This window comes from Lynx canadensis, chromosome B3 (assembly GCF_007474595.2).
Source record: "Lynx canadensis isolate LIC74 chromosome B3, mLynCan4.pri.v2, whole genome shotgun sequence".
Classification (NCBI taxonomy): Eukaryota; Metazoa; Chordata; class Mammalia; order Carnivora; family Felidae; genus Lynx; species Lynx canadensis.
The window spans coordinates 64,384,909-64,407,047 of NC_044308.2; the positions used below are offsets into that span (position 1 = coordinate 64,384,909).

The 22,139-nt window shown below is 35.7% G+C and overlaps 1 protein-coding gene across 1 annotated transcript in view; it reads right to left on the minus strand.

Moving 5' to 3' along the window:
* The window catches only part of SPRED1 (sprouty related EVH1 domain containing 1), a 141,172-nt gene that overhangs the window by 7,662 nt on the left and 111,371 nt on the right, over window positions 1–22,139 (minus strand). Inside the window, exons 5-6 of the mRNA XM_030318537.1 lie at window positions 14,931–15,083; window positions 1,029–1,130 (exon numbers count right to left, since the gene is read on the minus strand). Coding sequence (XP_030174397.1) covers window positions 1,029–1,130; window positions 14,931–15,083 — 255 coding nt within the window. The remainder of the gene's footprint in view (window positions 1–1,028; window positions 1,131–14,930; window positions 15,084–22,139) is intronic.

Below are 22,139 nucleotides of genomic sequence, written 5' to 3' on the forward strand. Positions count from 1 at the left end.
GGGCTGACTTGTGCACTCTCAAAATTCATATGCTGAGCCCTCAACCCCCAGTACTTCACAATGTGACTACATTTGGATACAGGGCCTTTAAAAGGTGATTACATTAAAAGAGATCCTTAATTAAGGTGGGTCTTAATCCAATCTGACTGGTATCCTTCTAAGAAAGGAAATTTGGACATAAAGGGAGAGGAGGCACCAGAGATGTGTGGGTGTACAAAAGACCATGTGAGGACACAGCCAAAAGGTACAGAAAGAGAAGGCTGGGAAGAAACCAAATGTGCCAACATCTTCATTTCGGACTTCCGGTTTCCAGAACTACGAGAAAATCAGTATTTGTTTTTCAAGCCACTCAGTCTGCTATTTTGTTATGATAGCCCTAGCAAATGAATACAAAGACATACATGTATATAGCTTGGTTATACGAGTCACTTGAAACACAGGACACCCACACCTACTTATTCTCACTCTCTCCTCCTCCTTTCTCCACCCTCCTTTCTGGGTAGATTATCTTCCTGAGGCCAGGGAGCAGGTTAAATCTTTCTGGGGATAAATCAAATGGTGTCTAAATCAAAATGACCTTTTCCTTTACCTATACAAGTGGGCTTCTAGTAGTCACATTTGTTTCTCCTATGCCTATGCCCAGTCCCTGGACACAGTGACCGTCTACAGGTAAGCACCTGACTCAGGTTGAGACAAACTTCCATTCTCAAGATATTTGGAACCGGGGCTAAAAAACCCTCCAGGTCTGGGCTAATGGTGGAATGATGGATACAGTCCATTAAATTAACAATATACAATTTCTCTTGGCTTTATCCAGTGATAAATACACAGTGGCAATTCCTAGAGTCAAACCAGAAATTTGGATGGAATTTAAGTAATAGTGTTCTATAAACATGCATGTAGCAAATTAACACACAAAAGATTTTCTAGTATAATTCAGCTACATGGAGAATTAAAAGGACTAAAAAATTTCACTTATGTGTTAATTAGTTGTATCCCACAATAGGAGATAAGCTAAGATTACTTACCCTATTTTGGGACTTTAGGCTTCCACATTCCTTGGATATTTGCCGTTGTACATATTCTATACTTCTGCCCTGAATGTCTAGGCCCGGATGACTGAATGTTATCTAAAATATAAACAATTTCTACTTAAGTGACCAGAGAATGTATTTCTTATTTTTAATAAAACCATACAGTGTGTATTCCAAAGTTTCATAACCTATTAGCAGTGAAGCTTTTCAAAATGGTTGTAATAAAGAGCATTATTTGAATCATCCTATTGATTATTTGAACTTAGGTCTTTCCTTATACATTTAAATTTTAATTTCAAAAGTAACACGAACTTCTGGTTTCTGGTTCTACATGTGAGGAACTTAGTAAACGCCACTCTGTTCTAACAAGTAAACAACTGAATAGAAAAAATAGCACCAATTTGTCTCAGATCTGTAAGACAGAGGAGGACACGGTGCAAACCATCGTCCCCAATACTGGAGAGATGGGAAAATAATGGGAGTCACAGCTCACCAGAACAAACTCATGAGCAGAATTGCTGCAGAAACGAGTGCTGAGGTGGATCTGCTCATAGTGAAGCCCCACACTTTTGGGAGTTTACCCCCCGGGAGCTCAGCCGATAAATATCAGAAAAATCCCTGCATGCTTCCAGCAGGTGGAGGGGGAAAGGAACCACTTCTGAACTATGCCAGAAAACTCCCAAGGTCTGCCCTCAGGAGAAACTAGTTAACCAGAGCCTTACCTACTGGGATATTATCAGAGCATATCTGACCTAGGAGAGGGGAAATAGCCAACTCTAGTCAACTCTAACCATCTAACCCAACTAAGAAGTTAGAAAAAACTGAGAAATACTGGTGGAGTTCACAGACCAGAGGCATAGGTTCATTCTAAAAGACTGAGACCTATTCATAGGACTACAGAATGCTCCCCGTCCCCCCATACCTCACCACCACACACTAAAGACCTATTTACAGCAGTTCCTTTTACCCAGTACATCATGTCCAGCTATTAGCTATAAAGAACAAAATTACCAAACATACTGAAAGACAAAAACAATCTGAAGAGATAGAACAAGCACCAGAACGAGACACAGCAGGGATTTGGAATGAGAAGACTAGGAATTTAAAACAACTATGAATAATATGCTAAAAGCTCTAATGGATAGCACGCAAGAACAAATGAGCAATACAAGCAAAGAGATAGAAATCCTAGTAAGGAACCAAAAAGAAATGCTAGAGATCACAAACACTAAGAGAAATGAAGAATGCCTTTGTGGGACTTATTAGACTGGACAGGACTGAAGAAAGAATCTCTGAGCTATATGAAATAGTAATGACTGAGAATTTACCCATATTGATGTTAGACACCAAACCACAGACCCAGGAAACTCTGAGAATACCAAGCAGGATAAATGCCACGCCCTCTCCCCCACTACACCTACCATACCATTTTCAAACTATAAAAACTCAAAGATAAGAAAAAGTCCTGAAAAATGACCAAAGGAAAAATTCCTGACTTACAGAGGGACAAAGAATCACATCTGCCCTCTTCTTGGAAATCATGCAAGCAAGAAGGCAGTAGATTCAAAGATTTAAAGTGGTGAAAGAAACAACCTGCCAACCTAGAATGCTGTACCCTACAAAAAACCAAAATCCTTCAAAAGAGATAAAGACTTTCTCAGGCAACAAAAACTGAAGAAATTTGTTGCCAGTAGACTTGCCTTACAAGGAATGTTATGAGGTTCTTTAGAGAGAAGGAAAATAATACAGATCAGAAACTCAGATCTACGTAAGAATAAAGGAATACTGAAGAAGGAATAAGTGAAAATAAAATAAAGTTTTGATTTTTCTTATTCTTAATTGAGCTAACAGAGAACAGTTGTTTAAAAATGGTAACAGGGGCGCCTGGGTGGCGCAGTCGGTTAAGCGTCCGACTTCAGCCAGGTCACGATCTCACGGTCCGTGAGTTCGAGCCCCGCGTCAGGCTCTGGGCTGATGGCTCAGAGCCTGGAGCCTGTTTCCGATTCTGTGTCTCCCTCTCTCTCTGCCCCTCCCCCGTTCATGCTCTGTCTCTCTCTATCCCAAAAATAAATAAACGTTGAAAAAAAAAATAAATAAAAAAAATAAAAATAAAAATGGTAACAATGGGGGCGCCTGGGTGCCTCAGTCGGTTAAGCAGCCGACTTCAGCTCAGGTCATGATCTCGCGGTCCATGAGTTTGAGCCCCGCGTCGGGCTCTGTGCTGACAGCTCAGAGCCTGGAGCCTGTTTCAGATTCTGTGTCTCCCTCTCTCTGACCCTCCCCCGTTCATGCTCTGTCTCTCTCTGTCTCAAAAATAAGTAAACGTTAAAAAAAATTTTTTTTTAATTAAAAAAAATAAAAATGGTAACAATGTATTCAATCATGTATGATTATGTGTGTGTGTGTGTGTATATATATATATATATATATACTTACATATATAAAGGGAAATGAATGGCAATGATACAAGAGATGGGAAGGAGGAATTGGGATTATTTTGTTATTATAAGGTAATTGCAAGAACTGTAAAGTAATTTAGTGTTCTTTGAAAATGGACACAGATTAGTTGTAAAGGTACAATGCAAATCTCAGGATAACTACAAAAAAAAAGATAAAACAGACAAACAAATGTCACTTATATGCCAAAAAGGAGATAAAACAAAACCATATAAAATGTTGAATTAAACCACAAAGACAGAAAATAAATGAAAGACAAAAACAGAAACAGAGAAAAAGGGCAACAAATAGAAACTATAAAAAATATGGTAGATATTAATTCTGCTGTATCAATAATCACTTTGAATGTTAATGCCCTAAACGCACCAATTAAACAACAGAGACTGTCAGAGAAAATAAAAAAGACCCAACTATGTGTTGTCTATAAGAAACGTACTTACAGAGTAAAGGTAAAGAGATGGAGAAAAATATACTATGCTAACACTAATCAAAAGAAAGCCTATTTAATTAATTTCAGACACAGATGACCTCAAAGAAAGAAAAGTTGGTGGTGATAAAGAAGGGCATTACATAATGATAGAAGATTAATTTTCTAAGAAGACCTAGCAATCCTTAATGTGTATGTGCTTAAGAACAGAGCATTATATTACACAAGGCAAAAACTGACAGAACTGCAAGGAGAAAGAGACATACTTATTATCACAGCTGGAGACTTTAACACCCCTCTGTCAGAAATGGACAGATCCAATAGGCAGAAAATCAGTAAGGACCTGGTTGAACTCCACACCATCAATCATATGAATATAAGTGACATCTACAGACTATTTAACAACAGCAAAATATTTTCTCAAGTTCACATGAACATTAACCAAGACAGACCACATTCTGGGCCACAAAGCAGACTTCAATAAATTTAAAAGAATACAAATTATATAATGTCTGCTCTCAGACCGCAAAGGAAATAAATTAGATATCAATAATAGAAGGATAAGTGAAAAATCTCCAAATATGTGGAGATTTAACAAAACAACACTTCCAAATTAACACAGATCAAAGAAATTTTTAAAAATTAAGTATTTTGAACTAAATGGAAATGAAAATTGTAGAATAGAGTGAAGGTTGTGCTTAGAGGGAAATTTACAGCATCAAATGCATATATTAGAAAAGAAAGATCTAAAATCAATAATCTATGTTTCCACCTTAGAAAACTAGAAAAAGATTAAATCCAAACCTAGAGTTTCTAGCTAATGCAATAAGAAAAGAAAAAGAATTAAAAGGTATACAGATTGAGAAGGAAGAAATAAAACTGTCCTTGTTCACAGAAGGTATAATCATGTATGCAGAAAATCTGAAAGAATTGATAAAATAACTCTCAGAACTAAACTAATAAGCAATTATAGCAAGGTTGCAGGATACAAAATTTATACATAAAAGCCAATCACTTTCCTATACATGAACAATAAACACATGTGGAGTTTGACATTAAAAATGCAGTACCATTCATATTAGCACTCCCCAAAATGAAATACTTAGGTATAAATCTAACAAAATATGTATAAGATCTGTTATGAGGAAACTATAAAACACTGATGAACAAAATCAATAATAAATGTAGAGATATCCACATTTCATGGATTGGAAGACTCAATACTGTCAAGATGTCAGTTCTTTTCAAATTAATCTACAGATTCAATGCAGTCCCAGTTAAAACACCAGCAAGTTATTTTGTGGATACAACAACTGATTCAAAGTTTATAGAAAGAGGCAAAAGACCCAGAAGAGCCAACACAATATTGAAGGAGAAAAAAGCTGGAGGACTGACATTACCTGACTTCAAGGTTACATTAATTAAGACAGTGTGGAATTGACAAAAGAATAGATCAGTGATACATTACAGATGACTTTGGTAAATGGCAAGGACTTTAAAATACAACACCAAAGGCACAATCCATGAAAGAAAGAACTGATAAGCTGGACTTCATTAAAATTAAAACCTTCTGCTGTGCAAGATACAGTGTCAAAAGAATGAGAAGGCAACTCATACACTGGGAGAGAATATTTATAAAAGATATCTGATAAAGGAACGTTATCCAAAATATACAAAGAAGTCTTAAAAACCAACAATAAAGGGGTGCCTGGGTGGCTCAGTTGGTTGAGCATCTGACTTCGGGTCAGGTCATGATCTCATGGTTCGGGAGTTCAAGCCCTGTGTCGAACTCTATGCTGACAGCTCAGAGCCTGGAGCGTGCTTCAGATTCTGTCCCCCTCTCTCCGCCCCACCCCTGTTTGTGCTCTGTCTCTGTCTTTCAAAAATGAATAAACATAAAAAAAATTTTTTAAATAAAACCAACAATAAAAATTCTCAAAAACCAATAATAATGAAACAACCCAATTTAAAAAATGAGCCAAAGATTTCAATATATTCACCATGGAAGATACACAAACGGAAAAACAGCAAATGAAAAGATGCTACATACCGTAAGTCATCAAGGAAATGCAAATTAAAACAAGGAGATACCACTACACAAGTAGTAGAATCGCTAATATCGAGAACACTGACAACACTAAATCCTGGGGAGGATAGGATGCAGAGCAACAGGGAATCCTTATTGACTGCTGGTGGGAATTAAAAATGGTGCAGCTACTTTAGAAGACAATTTGGCAATCTCTTATAACACTAAACATACTCTTCCCATATGATCCAGCAATTGCACTCCTTGCTACCCAAAGGATTCAAAAACTTATATCCATGCAAAAAATTGCACACAAATGTTGTTAGCTGCTTTATTCATAAGTGCTAAACCTTGGAAGCAACCAAAATGTCCTTCTGTAGATGAACATAAAGTGTGGTATATATCCAAACAAGAGAATATTAGTATTTAAAAAAAAAAAAGAAGACAAAGAAGAACTTTACATGCATTACTACTACATGAAGGAAACCAAAGTGAAAACAATCTGAAAAGGCTATATACTTTATGACTTTCTGATAAAGTGAACCTATAAAGGTAATAAAAATTTAAGCGACTGCCAAGAGTTGTGCTTTGGCAGGGGTGGAAGAGATATGAATAGGCAGAACGCAGAGAATTTTTAGGGCAGTAAAAAACAAAAACAAAAACCTATGATACCATAACCTATGAGCCACCCAGGTGCCCCCAAACCTCGTGTTTTTTAAGCTAGTGTTAGGTAACAATTCTCCATAGGTCTCATTTCTGTAGATCTAGTGAGGAAAGGCACCTTTTGCCTTTGTTTCAGACTATCTTTGCAAAGATGTACGTAAAGTGAAGCCCTTGAAAGGTAAGTGCCTTCCCTTTTTAGTTAGGTTTATTTAGTATCTACTCTGACTATGACACCATCTCTTTCCCTGGCAAAGTCAGGCAAGACTTAACATCCTTTATAAACGACTTTGGGTTCCCTAAGTTCAGGGTTCCAACGCTGTAATGCAAAACCACTGAGTGTGTTTCATCCACCTGAGCAGCTCAGCACCATCTCCATGGGACTCGGAAGGCCAGGGGACCAACCCAAACATGAAGCTCATGCTACTTTATTGTGCTGTGAGTAATAATGTCCCTTGTCTCTGATCTAGCAGCCTTATGTCTTCTGGAAGCAACCAGAAGGTTGAACCTTTAGGGTAAAATCTCAGACTTTTCATATTTCTTGACAGCAAGAAAGCAGTCTAGACCTTTTGGCAAGACTGACCGGCTGTGGAGAAGGATCCATCAACCTATCCAGTCAAAAGCAATTAAACATTCAAAGCATGTAAGTACTCTCTTGAACACATACTCATGAAGCAAGCTTTGGACAACGACCTAGTATCTTATGAAGATCTATTTTATGTAGACATTGTACTAAACAAACTACCACTAGTATTACAGTCCACATGATGGCTTAAATTAAATTTTTACATTCTGATTTTTTATGTTATCATTTTTTTAAGTTTATTTATTTGAGAGAGAGAGAGAGAGAGAGAGAGAGAGAGAGAGAAAGAGAGAGAGAGAATGAGCTGGGAAGGGGCAGAGAGAGAGAATTCCAAGCTAACAGTGTGGGGCTCGAACTCACAAACCGTGAGATTATGACCTGAGTCAAAAATCCAGAGTTGGATGCTTAACTAACTGAGCCACTCAGGCGCCCCTACATCATTTTTCTTAAACTTGATTATTTTAGTCCGTGAAAGAGGACTCCATCTTGACAAAAAAGGTTTCTGACCAGCAAGTGTAAGGCCAGATTCTATAATATGGGAAATTCACCCTGTGAAGCCTATTGGGTGACACCCAAATGGACCAATGGTGTACCACTATACAAATGCAAGTGCACATTATTCCTCTTAAGAAACTTCCAGATTTATTAAATGCATAGCTAGTATCTGTGTACCTTTAAAGAAGAATACCCATACCATTCTAGTTCCTAATAAACTGAGTTCACTTATTTTGACATCAGCAAATTTATAATTAAATATCTAGTTATACAAAGTCATTAAACATCATCCTTTTTTTCTCTAGGTCACATCAATCTTAGATATAAGGAAAAGTTGCAAAGCAGCTAGAATTCAGACCCTAAATAGTCTGGTTCCAGAAGACATGTTCACACTCAAAATCCCCAGGCTAAGAATTGCCTGCCAACTGTTGTTTACTTCCCTCTCTTCAGTTATCTAGCACCATTTTGTATTTTTCTACGTGGCGACTACATTCTTTAACCACTCCACCACTATCATCATTGCATTTTGGGAGAAGGGCTCGGTTCTTTTCCCTCCCATTAGTCAAAAGAGTTCCCTCAGCCAAAAAAGATAGGCCAAATAAATTCCCAGGGTCTCGGATGATGAATATCAGTCCCTTGTAACTTTGTGTTACATTCACTAAATTTTTTCTCACTGCTCAACTATACGAAATCACTGGTCTAGTTCAGGATGTACATATATCCATTCTCTCCTCCATTGGTAAGTTTTTCTACCCATCACTCAAGATGTTGGAAGTATTTTGTATTTAAAAGTGTTAAACTGGATCTCTCCAATCTTGCTTCCTAGGATGCCTAGATGATGAGGAGGAAATATAACTCTGGACTGATTGTTCTGATTCCAAAAATCCCTGGAAAAGTTATGCAAATTGTTTTCAGCCTCTATTTTTGCCTCTTTTTAATAAAACTGGCTTAAAATTACTTTTTCCCTTCTTGTACCAATATTTTAATAACATTTTTTGTGCATTTCTTCTAAAATTTCATAGTAAACTTAGAAAAAAACATGTATATAAACTACAGATAATGTCTATCCCCCTAATGAGGCAGCTTGCTGTAGTGACTGTTGTGAAGATTAATGAGTTATATAAGTGCTTTAAACAGTACTCAGCATATAGTAGGAACAAGCTATGATAACGATTAACAAGCCATACTTTTTAGATGTAATGTAACATAAAGCTGCCTATTTATTATAAATGAAATATTTCCAACTTGAGCTAGAATAAAAAGGAAGAAGAGACGAGAAGATGGCAGAAGGAGGAAAAACACCATTTGTAAATAACCTCAGAATTCTAATTTAACAAATATTAACGTGGTGACTTTGTTCAGGTACTTAATGATTCTATGCATGAATTCCTTCACTGATAATATCTTTATTTACTTATTTATTTACTGCTCAAATGAGATATTGGAATCAAAAGCATTTAGCTTTCAAAAGAATATACAATCTCAAGTCTTCTTGATTTCCTAAGACAATTACAAAGGTCAGATAAAATTATTAAACATGAAAAACATGTAACACTTTAACAAGTAATCTGAAATATTAGAATGAAAGTCACCTTCCAAAGTAAAAGCAAAATGATTCTCAGAAATTTGAGTATTGCTTTCAGTAATGATTTTATTTATGAAAAACACCAGGCAGAAATACTAAAAGGTTTTAAAAAAAAAGAGTAAGACATACTAACAGGTTTCATTATCCTACTTCATATACCATGATATTAGAGGAGAAAAAATGGAGAGTATCAGTATAAACTGCAGTTGTAGGTACTGGGGAAACAGAGATAATCAAGTGTTTGACAGAACAAATTAAGACAAACACTATCAAAGAAACAAGAGTCTTCTCTTCTGAGATGGAAAAAAAAAAACACCTAAGTAAGAGATGACAAAACCCTGTGTTTTAAAAAATGGCCACCATGAAAGTGAAAGAAAGGAGTTATAAAATCTGAGCTGAGTGCGGAAAGTAAAACTTCAGTTACACAGGAAATATTTAAAATCCATGCTGTTACTGTGACTTGCTGAGAACCATTTTGAGTGCCCCACAGTCCCTGGAGAATTAAGAAATTATAATCTTTAATTACTGTAGCCATGGAACCTTCCTTTCTTTCCCACTGGGACTGTTAACAGCATTAAAGCTTGCTAGTATTTCACCTTTATCTTACAGAGTCCGTTATTGAGATCACAAATAAGCCAAATGTTTACGGAGAGCTTAATTCACTCAGAACAAAATGAATTAACAGGTTTATAGTGCTATCTCTGGAATTAGGTTTGTCCTTAAACCAGATCAACACAACAACCCACGAGTCAGACTTATTAGCATACCCTTCTCTCCAAAAGACAACACACATGCTCAAGAGCATATCTTTGTGTGTGCGTATGTGTGCACATACACCTGAGAACTGGCCAAGTACTGGTCCTAATCTGAGGCAAAGGCTGAAATATCGAAATGTTCTGATCTGATCTTCTGCTGGGTCTCCTCAGCTCTCTACTTGAGAAAAACATGTCATCCTTTTCAAGGAACTCAAGATTCCAGAGGTCAGATTCCATGCCAGTTAGACTTGATGGTCTGTTTAGCATAAACAAACAACAAAACAACATGCAGTAACTATTCCCTCAGCTACATCTATTCCACATTAAAAACGAGCGGTAGGAGCAAAATTAGAAACAGTATTTTACCATTTTCCTTTTTTTTTTAACCTTTATTTATTTTTGAGACATAAAGAGACAGAGCATGAGCGGGGGAGGGGCAGAGAGCGAGGGAGACAGAATCTGAAGCAGGCTCCAGGCTCTGAGCTGTCAGCACAGAGCCCAACACGGGGCTCGAACTCACGAACTGCAAGATCATGACCTGAGGCGAAGTCAGACGCTTAACCAATTGAGCCACCCAGGAACCCCTTACCATTATATTTTCTTAATTTTTATGTTTACACTATTTCAAATCACCATGTTTAGAAAAGTTTTTTTCATTGTTCTTGACTTAGTTTATTCCTCTCATTTCTATACTTTTAAGATTTGAGCCCTTTTAAATGATTTTAGTTCTTGTTTTACTGTTTTCCTTTTTATGCTGCTTTTAACTTTTACACTTTTAATTTCCTAATCCACACAAATTTTGGAAATCTGTCTTCGTATTCCATCTATTCTTCACTGGTTAAGAAATATTTACCATAATTTTAGCCTCAATTTCTCAGTTTCTGGTTCAAATTTCATCTTAAAATTTTAATTTTAATCACCTTTTAAAATACTGCTTTTATTTACTTCTCCTTGACTTTATTTTACTAAATTTAGCTGTCAGGACAAGACATGTCTTTTACCACCACTAAATAATCATGACAATTTACTTAATCATGATATACATCATTCAGAATATAAGAGCTTACATGTCCTAACATACAACCCCTACATTAGGCAAATCATCCACTCTGTGTCTTCTTACAGGAGTGGGCCGTGGTACTACACTGGTGATGACAGAGGTAATCACCCCAGTCTTCTCTATCTCAGATAATGGCATCATCTCTCACTCAACTACTTGCACCTCAAACTCACAAGGCATTCTTGACTCTAATCTATTACCAAGTCTTCCTCCAGACTTTGATCTTACCTGACAGAATTTGCGCTTACCTAACCATTTCTCGTCATTTCTATTTCGTCCAAATCACCAAAATCTTTTAACTGGATGAAAACAATAACCTTCAAAATTGGTCTTAATTCCACTCATGACCACATTCCAACTGTCCATTCTCCACATAGAAGCTATAATGTTTCCAAAATGAAATGAGACCTTTATTAGAGATTAAAAGCCTTCCAACTGCTTGTCATTGAAACTAGAACAAAATTCCAACTCCTCCCAATAGCCTACAATATCCAAACCCTGCCAAGTTCTCTAACTGTAATTTGTAGTATATTACCACTTTTACTCACTGAACTAAGCTATATCAGCCCGTTTCTCTGAAATACCAAGCTGCTGCTTGGATATCCAGCCCCTCACCCCTGGATTTTCATATGGCTGTTATGTTCTATTTTGATATTATTCATATCTCCACACAAAGAGCTGCCCAGAGGATTTTCCCAATCATCTTACAGATCTGCAGAAGTCCTCCTCTGTATTCCTACTATTCTATTTCCCATTACTTTCCCATTACTTTGTTTCACAACACTATTACTACCTGACATATTACCGGTTTAACTTATTTACTGTCTATCTCCCTCACTAGCATTTATATCCTTCATGAGGCTACAGTTCATATCGTTCTTGTTCACAGCTATTCTCAGGGCTTAGAATAGGGCCTGGCACATCATAGGTGCTCTAACATTTATCACATGCATATATGTGACATACATATCAATGTATATATGAGGGAATTATCTTCCTTAACTCTTAGAATAACACTATGGAAATAAGTTTTATTTTTGTTGATATTTATATCTGAGGAAACAGGAAGATGGAGAACTTGAGTAGTTTTGTAACTGTAAGTAAAGTAAAAGGCCAGAATTTAAAACTACATCTGCCTGTGCCTAAAGCCCAAGATCTTACCCATTGTTGTAGAAATTTCTATCCAACTTTTCCCCAATGCCCAGTGTGGTTCCATTAAGCAAACAGACCTTTTGGAAAGTGGCAAAATAACAAGTTTAGGCAGGAAATGTAAAACTCACAACTTAAAATTTACACGAGGCAGAAAGAAACATCTCATTCCTCAAAAGGTTGCCATGATTAGTATTCAGTCTCCTCCCAAACAGCCATAATTATGGTTAAACCAGGATCTGGCACATGCCTCAAAGGGAAGCCATAAGTTTATATGATAGGCTAGAACAAGAGCTCTGTCCAAAAGTGGCAATGTTAGATGGAGTGTGCACCATTTTATCTCCTCTCTGCCTAATCTGGCTGCCCATCCTGTAACCTTGGAATGGAGAGCTATATAGAAAGTATAAACCTGCCCTAAGCCAAGCCAATTGGCTTCCTTCTTGTAAGAATATGGAATTGGTTAGGGACATAGGAATGCCATGTAGTCTAAAGGGCTGAGCCTGACATTGATAGTCATAATATACTACTAATCAATGAGGAAACAAACAGTCTAGACCATTGTGCAAAAGAATGAAACAAATATATAAAGAGAAACATAGATAAATGGTCATGTGGAGTATGTGTGAATAGGGTACAGGGGGAGCAGGAGTGGGGAAAGAGAGAAGCTACTTAATGCCTAGCATCTCAAAAGTCTTACCCTGTACTTATTCTTAAAAGGAATTCTGAGAAATGCCACTGAGTCATTAAAATAAAGTCCTCTTTCCTTAAGTAAGTGCGAATGGATTTGTTCCTTGCAAAACCAAATGATCCTAAATTAATCAAGGTCCCAATACTGGATGTTAAGACTAGGAATAAACTGAGTCAAATATCATTTGCTTCCAAGGCGATGCTGTTAGCATTTATTCATTCTTTCATTCAACAAATGTTAACTAGATGCTCATTCTATTAAGAAACTTCTAGGTTCCTGAACATATTGTGGAACAAAAAGTTACAAATAGAAAATTAAATATATAAAGTCAGGAAGTGATAAGTGTCATGAAAAATAAAGCAGAGTAAGGGTATAGTGATAGAAAAGTTGCTATTTTGGGGCATGTGGGTGGCTCAGTCGGTTGAGTGTCTGACTCTCGATTTTGGCTCAGGTCATGATCCCAGGGTTGTGGGATCATGCTCCATGACAGCTCCACAATCAGCACAGAGCCTGCTTAAGATTCTCCCCCTCGGGGTGCCTGGGTGGCTCAGTCAGTTGAGCATCCAACTTCGGCTCAGGTCATGATCTCACGGTCCGTGAGTTCAAGCCCCGTGCTGGGCTCTGTGCTGACAGCTCAGAGCCTGGAGCCTGTTTCAGATTCTGTGTCTCCCTCTCTCTCTGACCCTCCCCCATTCATGCTCTGTCTCTCTCTGTCTCAAAAATGAATAAAACGTTAAAAAAAAAATTTAAAAAAAAGATTCTCCCCCTCAAAACAAAGCAAAACAAAACAAAACAGATTGCTATTTTATTTATTTAGAGCACCCAGGGAAGGGTTCACAAAAGAGGTGACAATGTGAGGAGCAAACTCTGAAGATCTAGGGGAAAAGTGTTCTAGACAAATAGAAGAGCAAATGCAATGCAAATTTCTTCCCGAACAAGCTGCAGATTTGAGATCCTCAGGTTACAATGGAATTCTTAAATGAGAATCAGGGTAGGCTTCAGGCATAGCCACTATGCCACTGGTTACTAATACATCTTATAAACAGCTAACAAGAAGAATAAATATTTTAAAACATTTAAAAAAAATCACTTTGATTGGCTTTTGATTTTGTACACATATACTGGGCATAGTTTAAGCCACAGGAGTTCACAGAGAAACAGTTAGAAATGCTTATTTAAGAATGAAAGCATCTGTTCATATCACTAAAAAAAATGGGGTCAAGAATGGTCTTCTGACAGATTTAATAACATTTGTAAGTGGCATAAAAATAGGGTTCTATCCTATAACTAAGGTTTCATTTTTATTTTATTTTATTTTTTTAATTTTTTTTTAATGTTTATTTATTTTTGAGACAGAGAGAGACAGAGCATGAATGGGGGAGGGTCAGAGAGAGAGGGAGACACAGAATCCGAAGCAGGCTCCAGGCTCTGAGCTGTCAGCACAGAGCCCGACGCGGGGCTTGAACTCATGGACTGCGAGATCATGACCCGAGCCGAAGTCGGACACTTAACCAACTGAGCCACCCAGGCGCCCCTAAGGTTTCATTTTTAGATCAAGCTGGAACAATTAGAAGACTGTATACGGAGTACCCAAAGGAAACACTTTTCTCTGAGTTGATTTAGGAGTACACTATTAGTATCTGAGGTTAAGCTACAAGAAATAACTCTATGAAACTCATCAGTGTATTTGCCACAGGTATGTTTGCTCAGGACTATTTTTCGTAGTATCTCTCATCTGAGAAGTTCTATGTAGAGTAATGATAGGGAAACATATGCTTCCCAAGAGAATAAAATGCCTTTTCGTTCAGATAATGAAAATGTAACTAACACATTTTCCCTTTTCACCTTTGTCATCAAAAAATGTAAAGTTTATGGTTCAATTAAATCATATTTGCCTAGACTTCTGTTGTTTATTTTGTCTGGTAAAGGCACATGGTCTTAAAGTCCTTCTCTAGTACATCCAATTTCTATACATACGAATAACACACTGGAAAATATTTAATGGTCTCACCTGACTGGCTTGACTTTGTAAGTAGACTCTTCTGGCATCCAGACCTTCAAAGGCAGAAGGTCTTGAGATTCTGTAAGGCTCACTGGTAACAACTGTCTCTTGCTGGAAAAGATGATCTTTCACTAGAGAACTGGAAGTATCCTCTTCAGTTGCCTAATGGGAAATAATCCCCCAAATTCATTAGTTGCCAAAATATGAAAAACAAACTAAGAAATGTTCACTCTAGCAAGTATTTAGAAAATCTTACGTACCACCACCATCACTATAAATGGCAATTCCCCAAACTAAAACAATGATTTCTTATAGAAAATAACTTAGAAGCCTAACTATGCCATGAGAGAGAGAGAGAGAGAGAGAGAGAGAGAGAATCAATTAAAACAAAGCTTTTAATAAGTAATAAACATACAAAGAAAATGAAGAAATTGTTACAGTGAAGATAAAAATTAATAAAAGTGTTATTTTGCAAGTGAAAAAAGCATGTACCAAGGACTATCCTGTGTTGTATGATACAGCGGATCAAAAGAAAACAACATCCCATGACCTTATTGAATGAATGAAAGAATTAATTAGCCCGAACTTGCTGATTATCTACAAAGACTCAAATCATGCACATGAGACTTAGGTAGGGGATATGCTCAATGACAGTCTATAATAACAGGCTTTTAAAATTTTAGAAAAAATAATTTGTTTCTTTTTTAAAGAAATGAGAAAACTATTTGCCATTACTTTCCCTGTTATTGTATAATTATTTCAAAAGATTGTGACAGCCAAATAAAAATGACAGAAATACTTTCATTGGGTTAATCTAAAACAATTCAGAGTAATCACTATAGGGCTAATAATCTTAAAGGTATAAACCTTTAAAAGATTTTTCTAAAAAAAAAAGATTTAAAAATTTAGTGCTCTAAAATTAGGCAGTAAAATTCATAAAATATCTATGATATTTTAGTTTATAAATGCACATTCTAGTCCTTACTCTGGAACAAAGTAGCCTTGTGACATTTAATGTCTATGGAACTTCGTTTTCTCAATTACCAAATACTTCTAATACTTCTGCTATTTTATCATATGGATTGTCAAGGATTTAGTGAGATAATATATGTGAAAGTGTTCTGAAAACTAAAAACTATTCTTTTATCAGGGAGTAAGCAAGTAAACTTTTAAAAATGTATTTGAAGGGCACCTGGGTGGCTCATTTGGTTAAGTGTCCAACTTCAGCTGAGTTTGAGTCCCACATTGAGCTCTGAGTTGACAGATCCTCTGTCTCTCTCAAAAATAAATACATATTAAATACACACAGATACACACACACACTATATCTATATAGATAGATATATATGTATATATATATACACACACATATATACATGTATATACATATATATACACACACACACGTATATACATGTATATACGTATATACATGTATATACGTGTGTGTGTGTGTGTATATATATATATATATATATATATATGAATGTACTGCCACTTAAAACTAAGTATGCCAAACCCAGTTAATGGTTCTTTTTAGCTAACTTTCATTATAGTTGTCCCAATGTGTTATGACAGTTAATGCTAAATTAATTATTGGAAAGGAGCTGGCTAAACAGTAGCCAGCAAACATTCTATCAAAATGCACGATCAAAACTGGAAACAGTAAAAAAAAAAAAAAAAAATCAAGTAATATATTTATTACATATTCCAGGCAGTTCTGAAAATAAATGATCCAAAAAATTCTCCTAAATCGTAAGCAAAATGAATAGAAGAAAATAAAGGGGTCGGGAGAAGGCTTAGATAAAGGGCCTAAGTTGGAAACTTGTCTCATCCAACCAAGGTATAAAATGTAAGCAACTAACTTCCCTAAATTATTATTTTATTATAAATTGGGTAGATTTGTATTAGTAACTTTGGGGTTACCAGAGATACTCAATATATTAAAAACTATACACAAGCTTGAATTATTATTGTAGTAGTAGGAAGAGGAGGAGGCAGTAGAATAATATCAGTAGTAATTAAGTAATTTTGCTTCTAATGATGACAACTATTTGGATCAGGATGCTTTTACTGAATTCCAATCTAATTGAGTCATTTAAGATTTGTAAAATAAAATAAAGCCTACTGAAAAATCCATATCTGAACAAACATAAGATAGTTATATAACCCAAGTATTTTACTTTTGACTTGGGTTAATTCTGCTTATATTCTGTAAATTAAGCAGTAACACATTTCATTTTGATTAAGAATACACTTATTTCTTAAAGGGAACTACAAAGAGTGCTGATTATTTCATATTAAATAAATAAAAATGTGTTTATTGTTTGGGTAACAAATGATTTAGTTCTACTTAAAAATGTTTACCAAAAGAGCTGAAATCAACCTACTAACTAGATATATTTCACATCACACACTGAATTTACAACTACACACCTAAATGGATCTTGGCTAATAAAATAACTAAGTAACTAAAGCATCTTCTGCTTAATTAATATGATAAAAACAATCCCCCCCACACACACCAATCCTCAATGTATGAAAATAGAGTCTACAATCCACATTATCCAGGAATTGTGAAAAACAAACTAAAACATTTTTATAGAATCCTAAACAGTATTTTCCTACTACTTAATTATATCTCCTGCAGCAAGTTATAAATTTAGATGTATACTGACAAAGTTAAAAAAAAAAGTGGTGATAAGTAAAATGGCAATTCTTATTCATTGCTGATTCCACACCCAGGAGTAAAGTCTGGAAGAATAATTTCTGAAAAGCAATTTTAGTAAAATGTATCAGATCGTTTAAAACATCCCAACGTTATGACAAATTCTTGAATCCAGCAAAGAAAAAAAAAAGTACTAAATGGAAGAAGCTTTAGGCGCAAAGTATTTTTCTCAGAATTAGTTTTTTTTCTTTTTTTATTCTTAAATGTTTATTTTACTTTTGAGAGAGAAAGAGACAGAGTGAGAGCGAGGGAGGGGTAGAGAGAAGAGACAGAATTGAAGCAAGGATCTAGGCTCCGAGTGGTCAGCACAGAGACTGACGCAGGGCTGAAACTCACAAACCTGAGCCGAAGTTGGACACTTAACCAACTAAGCCACCCAGGCGCCCCATCTCAGATTACTCTCAACATTAAAATGGAGAAAGAACCCTTATGTCTCAAAATGAGGAAATGGTTATATAAACTATGGTATGCCCACTTAATGGAATACTGAGTGGCCATTTTGAAATTAGGCTTATAAACAATATCCACTATATAGGGAAATGTTTAGTGTTAAAAAGACAATATATAAAACTTTGTTTATGGTATTATCATAACCATAAAAGATTAAAAGCATATAAGATGAATGTTAACACCTCTCCTTGATAGTATGATCAGGAGTAATTTTTCAGTGTTTCTAGAGCTTGTTTACTTTTATGTTGACCAAAATTACTCTTAAAAATCTAGGTATATATTTTGTCCCTTGTCTGTGATATATAATTGTAATGCTTTGAAATATAAATGTATTCTATCAAAATATCAAAATATTTAAATAATTCAACTACCAAGCTGAGAGACATTCTTCAACACTTGCCCCAAACCCTTATGGATTCATGCGAAATATCTTTTTGTCAATTAAAAAAAACTCTTCCCAATTTTTTCCAAGTTCACCTTCTGGTTATCTTTCAAATCTATTTTCTCTCATGCAAGCCATGTTCTTTTTTGCTATCTTTTTCAGTAGCCTTTTAACTGATCTCCTCATTTCCAGCCGTGGGTAAGGGTATTCATGCACATCTACTGGCTTTTCTATTCATAACCCTTCTAAGATTTCCAATTATCAAAGCTCTGTTGGGGGGGGGGGGGTCCTACACATACTGGAGAGTAGAGGGGAAGAAAATCAGCATTGTCTGAGGAACACTTTCATAAGAAATATAATTTACATGAATCTGTAGAAATGGGCTCACTACTCCCAAAAAACACTGACATACAAGATACAGTTTAATTTTATTTCATAGGGGAAAAATGGGCAATAAATATAGGAAAAGACTGAACTTCATTCCTAATTAAAGCCATAAAAATATAATGCCAATTTTTTTACAGACTAGAAAAGACAGATAAAAATACTCTATGCTGGCAAGGGTATGGAGAAAGAGGTATACTGTTACAGCACTGGTGGGAATACAATTCTTTGAGAAAGTGACTATACATACAGATACACACACAAAGCATGGTAGTACTATTTTTAAACAAAAGAGAGGGAAAAAACCCAAAAGAAAACGTCCTATGGTTATTATCAGCAGAGGACTGGTTAAAAAGTATTATATATATATTGGTGAAATACTATACAGCCATAAAAAAGGTCTTACACATTACTCACAAGATACTGCTAAATGAAAAAAGCTAGGTACAGAATTGTCAGTATGACATGATCCCATTTATCTGATAGAATGGATGGATATTTAAAAATTTTATCAATACTACATAAGGATATACCCTGAACTGTTGACATTTCCAAAGGAAATACTTTATATAAAGGACTATACATACCCGATATAAATAATGACATGAATATGTGTATATTTACTTAAGAAAGAAAGAGAATATAACCAACACAACAAATAAGTGGTACATGTTTTTCCACATTTTCATGTCCTACTTTGATCACCAGCAGGAAAACACTTTTCATACTCTGAAGTTTTTATCATGCAAGTGTCATCGCTGAACAATATTTAGTTACAGATGCTTTTGAATTTTATTTGACTGATACGATGCTATACAAGACTTCATTTTTTGTGTGTGAAACCTATTCATGTTGACATGTATAGCAATATAGCTCATAAGTCTTCACTTCTGTGTAGCCATGGTAGCTAACACATATTTAGTATCAGATATTGTCCCAAGTACTTTGAGTTAGCTTATCTAAATCCTCACAGCAATTCTTCAAAGTAGATAGTATTATTATCTCTCTACTCCATATGAAGAAAGTAAAGCTCAGAGATTAAATAACTAGCCTAAAATGAAACAGTTAATTTTTTTGCTATTTCAAACAATGTTGCTAAGAATATTTTTACAGGCTTCATGGTATATACGTGCAAGACTTTTTCTGGTAAATATCCAGGAATGAAAATGGTGGATCACAGGACACACCTACATACATTCTAGTTTACATAATAAAAATTAGTTTCCCAATCAGCAAAACTAAAAGGCAACCAATGGAATGGGACAAGATATTTGCAAATGACATATCAAATAAAGGGTTGTATCCCAAATCTGTAAAGAACTTACTAAACTCAACATCCAAAAAACAAATAATGCAGGGAAAAAATGGGCAACAGACATGAACAGACACTTCTCCAAAGAAGACATCCAAATGGCAAACAGACACATGAGAAGATGCTCAACATCACTCATCATCAGAGAAATACAAATCAAAACCACAATGAGATACCACCTCACACCTGTCAGAATGGCTAAAATTAACATCTCAGGCAACAACAGATGTTGGTGAAGATGCAGAGAAAGAGTATCTCTTTTGCACTGCTGGTGGAAATGCAAACTGGTACAGCCACTCTGGAAAACAGTATGGAGGTTCCTCAAAAAATTAAAAATAGAACTACCCTACAACCCAGCAATTGCACTACTAGGCATTTACCCAAGGGATACAGGTGTGCTGTTTCAAAGGAGCACATGCACCCCCATGTTTATAGCAGCGCTATCAACCAAGTATGGAAAGAGCCCAAATGTCCTAAAACTGATGAATGGATAAAGAAGATGTGGGGTGTGTGTGTGTGTGTGTGTGTGTGTGTGTGTACACACAATGGAATATTACTACTCAGCAATCAAAAAGAATGAAACCGTGCCATTTACAACAACATGGATGGAACTAGAGTATATTATGCTTAGGGAAATTAGAGAAAGACAATTATCATATGACTTCACTCATATGTGGAATTTAAGATACAAAACAGATGAACATAAGGGAAGGGAAGCAAAAATAATACAAAAACAGGGAGGGGGACAAAACATAAGAGACTCTTAAATACAGAGAACAAACAGGGTTGCCGGAGGAGTTTTGGGTGAGGGGATGGGCTAAATGGGCAAGGGGTATTAAGGAGGACACTTGTCGGGATGAGCACTGGGTGTTACATGCAGGGGATGAATCACTGGATTCTACTCCTGAAATCATTATTGCACTGTATGCTAACTTGGATATAAATTTTAAAAAATTAAAAAAAAACCAACCACCTAGTTTCCAAGGTGGTTCTAACAATTCACATACCCAGAAGCAATGTTCCATATCCTCACCAAGCCTAAGCATCATCACAACTTCCATATATATATATATAAATACATATATATATATGATATTTAATTTCTATGATGGATAAGTCTTGCTAAAAATTACATAGTTATTTTCTTTCTGCAAATAAGAAATTCTGAGAATGAACAAAAAAACTAACAAATGAATGCACAGGTTTGTTACTTTACCATGGCTCCTAATATTTCATCCTCAAATCTTTTGGTTTCAGAAATACTGATCTACTTGTTTCTCACGACCTGACATTTCACACTTCTGATTCTTTGTACATGTCATTTCCTTTGCCCACAATGATTTCAATTTTTCCACAAGAAAAACTCTTTATAATGTCAGGTATAAACTCTTAAAAGTCTTTGTTGACCCACTCCCAAGATAATCATTCCCTCCTTCTAAAGTTCCTCAAAAATACTTCTATCTACCACCCTGTATTCTAAGCATTCTTTTATTTATAGTTCTCCCATGAGCTAGTAATGGAAGACTTTACCTACATCTTATCCCTAGAGCTTACAATTATGCCTGTATATAGTGAGTATCATATAAATAATCTGTAATATGCAAACATCCACAAATCAGATCATATGATATTAATATAGACTCTTGGGAGTAGATATGTGTTAACAGGAGAAAAAAAAGGAGAACAAGAACTCATACACAAAACACTCTTCACCCCCCCAAAAAATAATTTTAGTAACTATAAAAGTTCAAAGTATGCAAAAAATTCTTCCCATAATTTCAACCCCATGGAATAGCACCTATTATTTGACATAGATCCTTCCAGACTTCTTAGTGCATGTGTATTTGTTCCTATCCTACATATATTATGGTTCCATTTGTATTGTAGACAGTCTATCCATGCAGTGGATACACTTTTTCTAACTTCACAATATACCACAGATCTCTTACCATGTCAATATGG